At 39.9% G+C, this 14,067-nt stretch overlaps 1 protein-coding gene across 11 annotated transcripts in view; it reads left to right on the top strand.

The window, feature by feature from the left end:
• The window catches only part of ppip5k1a (diphosphoinositol pentakisphosphate kinase 1a), a 254,160-nt gene that overhangs the window by 56,880 nt on the left and 183,213 nt on the right, over positions 1-14,067 (top strand). For all 11 annotated transcript variants that reach the window (XR_009507178.1, XM_059945947.1, XM_059945943.1 and 8 more), the window contains 4 exons: positions 5,472-5,557; positions 7,183-7,337; positions 12,345-12,446; positions 13,746-13,907. Coding sequence is in view for 10 of the 11 variants with exons in the window: in XM_059945947.1 (XP_059801930.1) it covers positions 5,472-5,557; positions 7,183-7,337; positions 12,345-12,446; positions 13,746-13,907 (505 nt within the window). In the remaining variant the exon portion in view is untranslated. The remainder of the gene's footprint in view (positions 1-5,471; positions 5,558-7,182; positions 7,338-12,344; positions 12,447-13,745; positions 13,908-14,067) is intronic.

Below are 14,067 nucleotides of genomic sequence, written 5' to 3' on the forward strand. Positions count from 1 at the left end.
ATTCCTATTCTTGACCACAATCATTGATTCCACCTCGTCCTTGGTACATCTTGAAGGATTTTATAAGACCGTAGGCATAAGGGCAGAATTAGGCCATTCAGCCCTTTGCATCTGCCATTCGATCATGTCTTATTTATTGCTCCTCTTGACCCCATTCTTCTGCCTTCTCCCCATAACACTTGAACCCATACTAATCAAGAACCTATCAACCATCACTTTAAACATACCCAGTGACTTGGCCTCTACAGCTGTCTGTTACAGTGAATTCCACAGATACATCACCCTCTGGCTAAAGAAATTCCTCCTCATGTCTGTCCTAAAGGGATGTCCTTGTATTCTGAGGCGCTCCCTGCTTTCTGGTCCTAGATCCCCCTACAAGAAGAAACATCCTGTCCACACCCACTCAATCTAGGCCTGTCAATAAGATCATCTAGTGACGTAGATGACAAAGTGGAAGGGTGGAGTAGTAAGTTTGCAGACGACATGAAGGTTGGCGGAGTTGTGGATGGTTGTTGTAGCTTGCAACAAGACATTGACAGGATGCATAGCTGTGCTGAGAAATGTCAGATGTAGTTCATTTTGGAAAAATGTTAAATACCCTGATTTTCTGATGCAGTGAGCATATATACAGGAAGAATGGACAGCTTTTAACATTCTACAAGTTTGAAATATGTAGATTTATTTCTTCCTGGAATTTAATTAACTGACAGCTTTCTGTTCGAGCATGTTGGTAATGAGGTTCTTCATTGGGCTGCCTATAGATGTTGTATCCTAGCTGTCGACATGGTACTCAGCCAGGACAGTACAATATAGCTCCCCCCTCCACACAGCTGATGAATCCAAAGGAATGGCAGAGATCAATACAGTTTGGCACCAGTGGCATCAGAGGAGATGCCAGTCAGCTTGGAACTCAGTTTAGGACTGCATTGGGGATTCCAGCTCTGGGTTTTTCCTTGGTGTTTATTCCTGGTCTTTCCCATGAGTTGGTATAGCCACAAGGCAGTAGAGGTCTGAGATCAGAGTTTTCCTTCTCCTAGATGAGTTGCCAACCACAGCTGAAGACCCTATCTGCTCAGAATAAATTTAAGTGACTGGTGTTAAGGTTACAGTAACCCACTTTGCCCCTTCTCCTGCCAGTAGAAATGGATCTGCTGGCTTAGTACCTAAGCCATATGTGGCCAGGAGGTGAACTTGGTTGTCAGAGGCTCTTTGACACAAACACCATTTAATAGGTAGTTGGAGCTTATCCCCGCTACCACCCCTGGCTATAACAACCTTGAGGAACCACAGTGGTATGAATACAGTAATTCAGTGTTGTCTGTGAATCAAGCCCTTATTAGCAAAGTTGTGGAAAAAATTCTTTAAATTCCATGAGAAAATTTGAATGTAGTCTCTGCTTCTCCCAGGCTTAGCCCAAACATACCAACTGACCTGATGCTTTTCCCCTCCTTGTACCGATAACACACTTCAATTATAGAGAATCTAAAAAAACCACACCATTTTAATATTGTTTTCAGAACCCTAGCTTGATGTTATAAATCTTGTTCATAATGAATGACTGTAAGGTCACAATAGAGTATGAATAAATGGATTCATACTTTATACTCATTCTTCTTTATAGATTGAATTACAGTGTATCTTTTGCATTCATTACCAATACAATAGAGTATTAATGTAAGTAGAAAGTTGTAAGTTAATCAAATTTCAGGAAGAAATAACTCTGTTTTCATAGTAGCTGAGACTTCACACTGGCCAAGTTTGAGGAGAGTTAATCACCTAGCTTACATCGACGCATTTTGTTCAGTTTTGATTAAGTTAATGATCCGTTCTGTGCTGATTGTTCACAGCATTGTTTGCTGACGTGAAAAGGTGAAATTGCATTGAAAGATTTTTAAAGATTAGCTTTGCTTGTCACATGTACATTGAAATATTTTGAATCGTTGTTTGAGGCCTTGGGACAGAAGCTGTTGTAGATTTTGTGATCACAATCTATGATATACATCCCTACTGCTCATCTGAATATGTGCCAGATTGAGTGACTCGGATATTTGCACATGCAAAGCCAGCTGGTGAAAGGGAAATGCTCCCTGCAATGTCACTGTATTGAAACCCTGTCCTTGGCTGTGAAATTCACCTGTGCATATTTCCATCAAAATATTGACGAGCCATTGGAAGTGGGAGCCCACTTGACATTCCACACCTATTAATCTTGAATGCTGAGGACAATTTTATATTGTCCCTTGCCAGTTTTCTCTTTTGAAGATTAACAATGGGACTGGGATTTTCCCAGACTATAGAACATTTTCATGCTGACATTTAGGACAATCCTTCATTGGGCTGTTGGTGGCTTCCTGAGGATTCTTTTGAATTGGAATAATTGTTCCATCAACAACCTGACAAATCACTGTCCAAAACTAGTTTGATATATCATGTGACTGCCTGGATTTCTAGAAAAATATTGAGGCTATTTAGTTTATAAATGCTATGTACATACTTATAACCATATAACAATCACAGCACGGAAACAGGCCATCTTGGCCCTCCTAGTCCGTGCCGAACCCTTAATCTCACCTAGTCCCACCTACCCGCACTCAGCCCATAACCCTCCACTCCTTTCCTGTCCATATACCTATCCAATTTTACCTTAAATGACACAACTGAACTGGCCTCTACTACTTCTACAGGAAGCTCATTCCACACAGCTATCACTCTTTGAGTAAAGAAATACCCCCTCGTGTTTCCCTTAAACTTCTGCCCCCTAACTCTCAAATCATGTCCTCTAGTTTGAATCTCCCAATCATGTCCTCTAGTTTGAATCAGTTGAAAGAATTGATATTTACATAGGGCATTTCATAAACCTGTCATAAAGTGTTTTACAGCCAATATAATGCCTTATGAAACACTGTCATTTTTAATATAGACAACAACAACATGATTAAAAACAGCAGTAGATTTTGGCCAGGAAGGTAATCATCTTGACCAGCTTTGAAATATTTCTGAGAGAAATTGGAGAAATCTTAATTATCTTGTTTGAAAGAAGGCCTCTGGTGTTTAGCACCTCTTCAGCACTACAGTGGAATGTCAGTCTGGATTTTTTTATGCTGGATTTGAATCCACTAATTGCTGAGCCTTTAAACAACCCCTGAAGCCAGGGCTGACACCAATTCCAATTAGAACTGCCCATATAAAGATCACTATAATTATACCCTCACAGCAAGGTAAGTGTAAGTGAGGCACACCACTTGAATTCACCGTTGCCTCCTAATTGCACTTCACCTGAACCCTGCACTTTGCTTCATTCCAGTTCTGCAACAGCATGTGATCAGTGTCTATTAAATATTAATGGATTTGCCAACCAGATCTTCAGTTTCCTTGTTAAAGACAGCAATTCTTATTGCGCATCTTTGTTCTCAAGACCATCTTTGAGAAAACGCAGTGCTGATTTCCTGTTGCAAAATTCAAGTAATAATGATTATTACAGTCTTGCTTCAGATTTTTAGTCCCTCTGCAGGTGAACTCGAGGTGGCAGTGCCCATCTGTTAACCTGCATCAAGAATCCTCTCAAACAGAAGCTTTAGAAAATACAGATTATCTGAATACCTAATGGACAAGAGAGTTCAGATACCTAAGTAAGAACTTGGAAGGTATTCTGAGGGACTGGATATATAATTACAGTGGATTCTGGTTAATTGAGCGATTGGTTATTTGGGACAAGATCAAAAACCAAGCAAGAAAGTAGCTGGGATTCCTTTTGTTTATTTGGAACACTATGCTGCTTAATTGGGGAAGGAGACTGTTGCTGAACAGTTTCTAATGAACATCAGTCACATTCACTAGTGTGGCCATTAGACAGCACACCGTCCTACGTGTGAACTTTTTAAATAGCTTCAGTTGCATATGCTTGTGTTCAAAATGCAGTGATTTTTGTCGCTGATGGCCAGAAATGAACAAAAGTGCAAATGAAGCTATTCCACTACTTCGTCAAGTTAAGGAGCTACAAAGAATTTGAAGGTATTGACAGTCATCTTGAAAATGAAGATTTGGAGGTTGTAATTGTTGGCAACATTGTATGAAGACAATAGGTATCTTTGCTGATTTTGTTCATTACAGTCTAAAAAAAGTGATGCGGCCGAATTACTCTTCCAGTAAATATTAGGTGCTAATGGCCATGAGAAGGTCTGCAGATGCTGGATATCCAGATGACGGACAGTGAGGAAGATTATCAAAGACTGCAGTGGGACCTGAACCAGCTGCAATTGTGGTCTAAAAATGGCAGATGGAATTTAATGCAGACAAGCATGAGATGTTGCTCTTTGGGAGGACAGCCCAGGATAGGACTTGCACAGTGAGCAGGAGTGTGGTAGAACAGAGGAATCTGGGAATACAGGTCCATCATTCCTTGAGTGGAGAGTGTATTGAATACAGGAGTTGGGTTGTTAGATTGAAGTTGTATAAGACATTGATGAGACCTAATTTGGAGTATCGTATGCAGTTTTGGTCACCTACCTACAGGAAAAATGTCAATAAAATTGTAGAGAAAATTTGCAAGACTTAAGGACCTGGGCTATAGGGAAGAGTTGAAAAGGCTAGGACTTTATTCCTTAGAATGTAAAAGATTGAGTGGAGATTTGCTGGAGGTATATAAAATTGAGGCATATAGATAGGAAAAATACAAGCAGTCTTTTGCCACCGAGGTTGGTTGAAGCTAGAGCTAGAGGTCAGGCTGCAGTGTTTAAGGGGGAATATGAGGGTAGTGAGAGTGTGGAATGAGCTGCCAGCAGAAGTGGTAGATGTAGGTTTGATTTCAACACGAGAAAAATTTGGATGGGTACGTGGATGGGAAGGACGTGAAGGGCTGTCGTCCGGGGCAGGTTGACGGGATGAGACAGATTAATATTATGGCATGGACTAGATGGGTCAAAGAGCTTGTTTCTGTGCTGTTCTCTGACTCTATGACTCTATAATTTTATCAGAAGTTATCAGAATTGTAGGAGGTATATAGATGGTGTCAGCGAAATCACAAGAAAACTGGTTATATTTTGTGCTTATAATGACTTGGGACTATGAGAGATGTGTTTTTCAACATAAGAGATTCTTAAAGTAATTTCTGTTTACAAAGATGACTTTTTTGCTACTATTATAATGTTTTATGTTTCCAACATCTTTTTATTCCCCTTTATCATTATTATACTTGCAAGTTAGATATGGCCCTTGTGGCTAAAGGGATCAGGGGGTATGGAGAGAAAGCAGGTACAGGGTTCTGAGTTGGATGATCAGCCATGATCATACTGAATGGCAGTGCAGGCTCGAAGAACTGAATGGCCTACTCCTGTACCTATTTTCAATGTTTCTATGTTTCTATGTTTAAATTTGTAAAGTGAATGGATTTTAGTAAGGCATTAACATCTGTTTTCTGCATTAATTTAATGCCTAATTTAAGCATCAGAATTAGTTTCTTTTCATGTTTGCAGGAGAGAAGTCTATCGAATTTTGCAGGAAGAAGGAATAGATCTTCCTCGTTATGCAGTGTTAAATCGTGATCCAGACCGACCTGATGGTTGGTATTGTTTTATACACACTTTATACAACGTAAAATTGCAGTGCTGTTGTGGTTCTCTAGTCAGTTTTGCAACATTTACAGTCCTGTTCAGTCTGTTATTTTAGTTTAAATGAACTTAGTTCTTTGATCTATTGTTCTTTTCGGAACCCATTCCCACTATCACCATATGCATATCACTTAGTGTCACTTTACAGTATGCACATAAAATCAGTCCGTATATTACAGCTATTTGTGCATTGTGCTTTATAGGATTGCTTTATAGGGTTGCTCTTCTATTTATTGTGTTCTTAATGCTTATTATGGTTTTCTTTAATGCTGCACTGGATCTGGAGTAACAATCATTTTGTTCTCCTTTGTACCCATGCACTGAAGAATGACAATAAACAATTTTTAATCTTATTGAGATTAATATTAAATCTTCTGAGACTAGATGGGTGTAATGTTGTAATATAATGTGTTGATTTTGCCTAGAACGATGAATTCCATTTGTTTTTTTAGCCAATTGTTGCCAATAGTTTAGGATGCCGAGTTACAAACTGTTCCATACCATTATCCAAAAGAATGTAAGATCTTGTTTTTGTATGTAAACTTTGAGCTTTATTACCAAACTCCAGTAATTGTTTCTTTCGTAAAAAAGTTTCCCACAGATGACCTGTTGCTGCCTCAACTCCAGGTATCTTTGATAGGTCTGTCACCTTGGCTGCTGTCAGTTGAGTTTGCCTGTTCTTCCTTGACTGCATGGGTCTCCTGTTGACGCTGTGGATTTCTGCCACATTGCTAAAATGTGCTGATAGATTGCTTGGCTACTCTAAATTACCCTGTATTGAAGGTAGAAAGAATCTAAACCAGTTGATGGTCATGCGAGAAAGCCGTAGGTGTGCATGGAAATGGAACTGATAGGATAACTTCACTGAGAGCCACTATGAACCCAGTGGGCTGAAATTGCTCTTTTTTCATTATAAGTATGAAACCATAATTGCAGGAGTTTTCAACCTATAATATGGTGAGAGAGGTATTCAGAAAGGCTGCATTTGGACTAAGTAGATTAGCTCTATTTGTCACAAATGTACATCAAAACATATAGTGAAATTCTTCGTTATGTATCAAATCATTGAGGCTTGGCTGAGTAGCCAGCATGTGTCATCACGCATTTGGCAGCAGTATAGAATGCCCACAATTTACTAACCTGTACCGTACATCTTTGGAATTTGGGAGGAAACCGAGTCACCTGGAAGAAACCCATATGGTCACGTGGAGAACGTACAAGCTCTTTACAGATAGTGGCAGGAATTGAACCCTGGTACTGTAAAGCTACTATGCTACCATGCTGCTAAGACTTAAAGCCACTGGCAGAGTTAATTTTAAAATATTTATTTGCATGCTGAATAGAAAATGGTAGAATAATCTTCCCTATTTGTTTGAAAATCAAATTTGGCTGTAACCCTCTGCTTTTTACAGAATATCACATGGCATTGGACATGGGTGGAAAGGGGTCAGGGTGACCTGACTAACACAAAATGGGACATGTTTGATAGATAAGCTTCCTCTTCCTTTCAGATTAATTAAAATTTGTAAAACCCTGAGATAAATCACTTGCTCTTGTGTTTTATTTACCTGCACAGAGTGTAACTTGGTGGAAGGTGATGATCATGTAGAAGTGAATGGAGAAATCTTCCAGAAGCCCTTTGTTGAAAAACCTGTGAGTGCTGAAGACCATAATGTGTACATTTACTACCCTGTGTCGGCTGGTGGAGGGAGCCAGAGGCTTTTCCGTAAGGTATGATGATACACACCATTGCTGCTTGTATCTAGAGGCAAAACGTAGATGAGGCCATTTGACCTATCATTTCTATCCTATCCTTAAGAAAGAGCTCTCCTGTTGATCCTGTTTCCCTGCTTTCTCCCCATGGCCTTGAAGAATTTTATTTTCACTAATATTTTTCCAGTTCCATTGTTTAAAGTTACTTTTAAATCAGCCTCTATTGTGTTTTCAGGTAGTACATCAGATTGTTATTTTTCATTTGTTCCTTTTAAAAGGAAAGGTCAAAAAAATTTGGAATTCCTCTCCATGTTCTTCCCTTGAGAAAGAGAGCCATTGTATTACTTTCCTTTCTGTATATGTCAATCTGGTTCAGTGAGTGCGCTCCTGAACATACAGTGTCTATAAAAAGTATTTGCCCCCCCCACCATCCCAGAAGTTTTCATGCTTTACTGTTTTACAATATTGAATCACAGTGGATTTAATTTGGCTTTTTTTTGACACTTTTCAACAGAAAAACAACTTTTCGTGTCAAAGTGAAAACAGATCTCTACAAAGTGTTCTAAATTAATCTAAATTAAAATTAATGCTGTGTCCCAGCAAATTTGAGAGCTAAAGGTAAAAGAAGCATTAGGGGTCAGTGATCAGAATGTGATCAAATTCACCCTGAAATTTGAGAATGAGAAGCTAAAGTCAGATGTATCAGTTTAACGGTAGAGTAAAGGGAAAAATAATAGTATAAAAAAATAATTGATTGCTTAAGTATTCACCCCCTTTAATATGCAGCCAGTTGGTTTTAGAAGTCACGTAATTAGTTAAATAGAGATCTGTTTTTGGAGACCCATGAGCAGTCAAGGTGTTTCAATTGATTGTAGCAAAAATACACCTGTACCTGCAAGGACCAGCTGCTGGTGAGTCAAGATCCTGGCAAAAACTACACCATGAAAACGAGAACACTCCAAGCAACTCTGCAAACAGGATATTGAAAAGCCCAAGTCAGGAGACGGATTAAAATTTTTTTTCCAAATAACTGAATATCCCTTGGAGTACAGTTAAGTCAATCATCAAGAAATGGAAAGAAAATGGCACAGCTGTAAATCTGCCTAGAGCAGGCCATCCTCAAAAACTGAGTGACCGTGCAAGAAGGTGACTAGTGAAGGAGGCCACTAAGAAATCTATGACAACTCTGGGGGAGTTGCAAGCTTCAGTGGCTGAAATGGGAAAGACTGCGCATACAATAACTGTTGCCTGGGTGCTTCACCAGTCACAGCTTTATGGGAGAGTGGCAAAGAGAAAGCCACTATTGGGGGGGAGGGGGAGAACTCACATGAAATCTTGGCTGGAGTTTGACAGAAGGCATGTGGGAGACTCTGAAGTCAACTGGAAGAAGGTTCTATAGTCTGATGAAACCAAAATTGAGCTTTTGGCCATCAGACTAAATGCTGTTTAACATAAGCCAAACACCGCACATCAAAAACACACCATCTCTACTGTGAAGCATGGTGGTGGCTACATCATGCTGTGGGGATGCTTCACTGCAGCAGGCCCTGGAAGGCTTGTGAAGATGGAGGCTAAAATGAATGCAGCAAAGTACAAAGAAATCCTGGAAGAAAACCTGATGCAGTCCGCAAGGGAACTGTGACATGGAAAAAGATTTGTTTTTCAGCAAGACAATGACCCCAAGCATAAAGCCGAAGCTACACGGGAATGGCTTGAAAACAACAAAGTTAATGTCCTGGAGTGGTCAAGACTGAGTCCAGACCTCAGTTCAACTGAGAATTAGTGGCTGGATTTGAGAAGGGCTGTTCACTCACCTCCCCATGCAAACTGACAGTGCTTGAACAGAATGGGGAGTAAAGAAAAATGAGGAAAAATTGCAATGCCTGGATGAGCAAAACTAATGCAGAACTATCCACACAGACTCAAGGCTGTAATTGCTGTCAAAAGTATGTCTACTAAATACTTGAAAAAGGTGAGTTATTATATAATCAATTATTTTGTGTTTAATAATTGTTCCTACTGACAGGAGAAGGGCAAAGGTAGGTTAATGATGCCTTAAAACCAGTCACTTCAGGCAAATGGGGCTTGTCAGCCGTGGTTGGCAGCTTATCTAGGAGAAGGAAAATTCTGATCTCAAACCTCCACTGCCTTGCAGCAATACCCACTCATGGGGAAGGCTTTGGAGTAAATCCTGAGAGAATAATTAGGAGCTAGAGTCCCTAGGGCAGTCCTACATTGAATTTAATGCTGATTGGCAACTTCTGCGATGCTACTGGTACCAAACTATTGGTTTCTGTTGTTCCTTTGGGTTCTTCAGATGCATGGAGAGGAAGAGCTTGTGACATGGGCAACAGCTTGTTCCCCATAATGTACTGCCCAGATTTGCGTCTCTAGACAGTTAGAATGCAATATCCACTGTCAACTCCGACTGGAGGCCTCAGATCCTCAGAATAATTGTAATAAATTTAAACCAACTCATAGAAATTTGTTTTCACTTTGAGATGAAAGAGTTTTTTTGTTGACCGGTGTCAAAAAAGGCAAATTAAATCCACTATGATTCAATGTTGTAAAACAATAAAACATAAAAACTTCTTGGGGGGGGGGGAAATACTTTTTATAGGCACTGTAGTTTGTAGATTCAAGAGCAGATCGGAGGCTGAGTTTTCTGCAGAAAATAATTAGCCTCTTGGATCCTTTCCACTGTTTTCAAGGTACTAGTGTGTTGGATGAGTTTTCTGGTAACCTCCAAGAAACTCAACGTAATCTAGGACATAGCAGCCAACTGGATTAACAACCCATTGGTACCTGAACATTCACTCATGCCATAGGCAGACTGTATCCTCAATGTGGCTGTCTCCAAATGTGGTGTAGTTACATGCCTATATTTTCTGACGTTATCTTCCAAACATGTGAACTCTTTCACTAGAAAAGACAAAGGCAGCATGTGCACGGGAATATCAGTTGCAGATATCCCTTGAAATACTTGCTGTATATTATCTTGGCAATATATCATCATTCATTAAAGTTCAAAATAAACTTAATATTAATGCACATGTATGTCACCCTTGCGATTCATTTTCTTGCAGGTGTTCACAGTAGAACAAAGAACTATAATAGAATCAATGACAATGTACACATAAAGACTGACAAATAACCAATGTGCAAAAGAAGACAAACTCTACAAATACAAAAAATTATAAATAAGTAGATAATGCTGATAACACAAGTTGTGGAATCCTTAAAGTGACTTCACCATTGCAGGTCTAAACCTGGGTGTTCCATACATAAATGATTTCATTACAAGAATCTTTATAGATGGACAATAAATGCTGGCCTTTCCAGCACTGCCCATATTCCCAAAAATAATACAAAGAAGGCATAAAAGTGTGTAAAGTTTGATTAGGTTAAGACTTTATTCCCTGGAGTATGGGAGAATGTAGGAAGATTTGACAGAGGTATAGTAATTTATGAATGGTACAGATAGGGTGAATGTAAGCAGGCTTTTCCCACTGAAGATGGGTGTGATTACAACTAGAGGCCACAGGTCTGGGTGAAAATTGAATTACTTAAGGGGAATCTGAGGAGGAACTATTTCAATCGAAGGGTGGTGCGAGTGTAGAATGAGCTGCCAGCGGAAGTAGTGGATGTAGGTTTGATTTCAGTATTTAAGGGAAGTTTGGATAAGTACATGGTTGGGAGGATATAGATGGTTATGGTCTGGGTGTAGGTTGGCATGGACTAGATGGGCCAAAAGGTCTGTTTCTGTGCTGCATTGTTTCATGACTTTATGACTAAGTTGCTGATGCAGGTGCAATAATGATATTTAAAATACATTTGGAAGTATATGAAGTATATGAATGGGAAAGGTTTAGAGGGAAATGAGGCAATGGGACTAGCTTGGATGGGTATCTTGGTCAGTGTGGATGAGTTGGGCTGAATGGGCTGGTTTCTATGCTATAAACACTGACTTCAAAACATAATTGAAGCTGATACTACAATGCAATAACGTAAGGAAATCATATGTTCTTGGTTGAGACATTAAACTTAGATCCAGTTGCATTAATATAAAGCACACTAAAGGAAGAATGACCCAATAAGATTTGGGAAAGGTGAGACTGATAAAGGCTGATCTTTTGTCTCTCCACCCCGACCTGTACTAATTCCATATCCCTTAATTCTCTTAACCTAAATATCTGTCACACTGTATTTTGAACATAACCAGCAGCTGAGCCTCCATGGACTTCAAGGATATGGAATTTCAATGATTCTTTTCTACTTCTCAGTTCTCAATGGTTGATCTCTTAATTTGCAGTTTACTTCTGGTTGGGGTCTCTGGAACCAAAAGTTATGTCATCTGTACATTAACCTTATCAAGTCCCCTCAGTGTTAAGTTCGTCAGTGATACTGCCTCCAGTGTAGCCCAACCTGTTTAATCTCTCTTTGCTAGGGCAATTCCTCTCCTACGTGGCCTGATAAGTATAGAGTATTTGCCATAACAAACTGAAACGTTCTGCACTATTCTCTGGTCTTGCTATATTTAAAATCTTGTTCTATTAATTCTTTTATTAAGCACCTCCTTGTTAGCCTTGCATGCCCTCTTTTAAAATGTACAACTCCTTTCTGTCTGTAGTACTTTCTGATTTGGATAGCACAAGAACAAACTAATATTTATTTATCACATGTACATCAAAACATACAGTGAAATACATGGTTTGTATCAAATCAGCATGCATTTTGCTTTGAAGTCTGCAAGAGTTGCTATTTTTCTGGTGCTAATGTAACATGTCCACAACACATTAAACCTACCTCGTGCATTTTTGTAATGTGGGAGGAAACTGGAGCACCAGGAGCAAACCCATATTGTCACAATGAGAATGTGCAAACCCCTTACAGGGAGCGGCGGGAATTGAACCCCAGTTGATGTTGCTGGGGCTGTAATACTGTTACAGTAATTGTGGTGCTACCATGCTGTCCCACTTTGACTTGTTGATGTTACTTAATTTTACTTATCTGCTTTTTTTTAAGATTGGGAGTCGGAGCAGTGTGTACTCTCCTGAAAGTACAGTGCGTAAGACTGGTTCATACATCTATGAAGAATTCATGCCAACAGATGGGACAGATGTAAAGGTGCTGTGCACACTTCAGTAAGCTGTTATATGTTACTGCTCGGGACCATCATGCAGGAGCTCCTTTAACTTTACCCCTGCCTTTAAGAGGAAAAACAATTTTGTTTGCAATTAATATTTCTATCAGGGTCAGAATCCTGCCATATAGGCTATAGTGCCTACTAATGGGTGTAACGAGGAGTGCCCTGATGGCTCAACTGAATGCAGTGTACCTGGGCATACCTGTGAAGAGGTCTGCGTCCACCTCAAATCTGGAAATCATAGTCACTACCTTGGGGTAGGGACAGATGTAGATAAATTTAGTTGGCGGAACAAGCACTGTGGGGGTGGATGTGAATGTGAATTATGAAACCTGGTCTATAATGCATTGATCTGTGGTCAATGCATTATAGACCAGGTTTCATAATTTCCAATCCTTGACAAATAATATATCAACATTTAACACTTAATGTTAAATATTTAGCAGTACGTGCCAAATATAACTAGTCTTTTCACAGTTGTGTATGGTAGGATTAGTAGCTGAGAATAGAAGTGCTTTGTAACGAGTGGTTGTGAGACTGAGCCATGTGCTTTGGTTCCTAATCCACGATATCTTGCCTGTTCTTGGTTCCAGAGTCACTCTTCTTGGGCATGATGAAGCCTAAGGCACATCCTTACTTTGTATTTGTGAATGAACTCGTAGTCAGTATGGCCTGACTCCTAGCTGAAAATAAAAAAAAAACTAGCTTAAAAAAAACTGCAGATGCTGGAAAGAAACACCAGAAAATGGTGGAAATACTCAGCTGGTCAGGCTGCAGTTGTGGGAAGAGATATGTAGTTACCGTTTCCAGTTGGCATCCTTTCATCGAATTCCAGTAATTCCGACTTGAATTGATTCTGTTTCTCTTTCCCAGATGTAGCCTGACCTGCTCGCTAATAGCTAATAGTGTAAAGAGGGAACATGAATAATCTGGAGCAATTCAGCAAGTCAGGCAGCATCTATGGAGAGATACATCAGTTGTTGAGTTCAGTTGTACTATTGTAGAACTGATGAAGGGTCTGGGCCTGAAATATTGACTGTTTATTCTACTCCATAGATGCTGCCTGACCTGCTGAATTCCTGTGTGTGTGTGTGTCTCCCTCTCTCCCCCTCTCCCCCTCTCCCCCTCTCCCCCTCTCCCCCTCTCCCCCTCTCCCCCTCTCCCCCTCTCCCCCTCTCCCCCTCTCCCCCTCTCCCATCCCCTGAGTTTCTGTGTGCTGCAATAATCTGGTTTGTATATAGTGTGGGTGCATGAAATAAATATAATACTTCTCCTTGCAGGTATACACAGTTGGTCCTGACTATGCTCATGCCGAGGCTCGCAAATCTCCAGCCCTGGACGGGAAAGTGGAACGGGACAGTGAAGGAAAAGAGATTCGTTATCCTGTGATGTTGACAGCTATGGAAAAGCTTGTTGCCAGAAAAGTGTGTGTAGCTTTTAAGGTTAGTTGAAAATGTAGTGCAGGGAGCACTGTTCAACATTAGTTGCAAAAAATACCATATTAATAAAACTTTGGTATGATTTTATTGTTTGGAAACTTAATCGCTTGGCATCTGGCTCACTCATTAGTCTGGTATGTGAGCCAGTCATCCAGAGTAGAAA

The sequence above is a fragment of the Hypanus sabinus genome, chromosome 21 (genome assembly GCF_030144855.1).
Source record: "Hypanus sabinus isolate sHypSab1 chromosome 21, sHypSab1.hap1, whole genome shotgun sequence".
In the NCBI taxonomy this organism is placed as follows: Eukaryota; Metazoa; Chordata; class Chondrichthyes; order Myliobatiformes; family Dasyatidae; genus Hypanus; species Hypanus sabinus.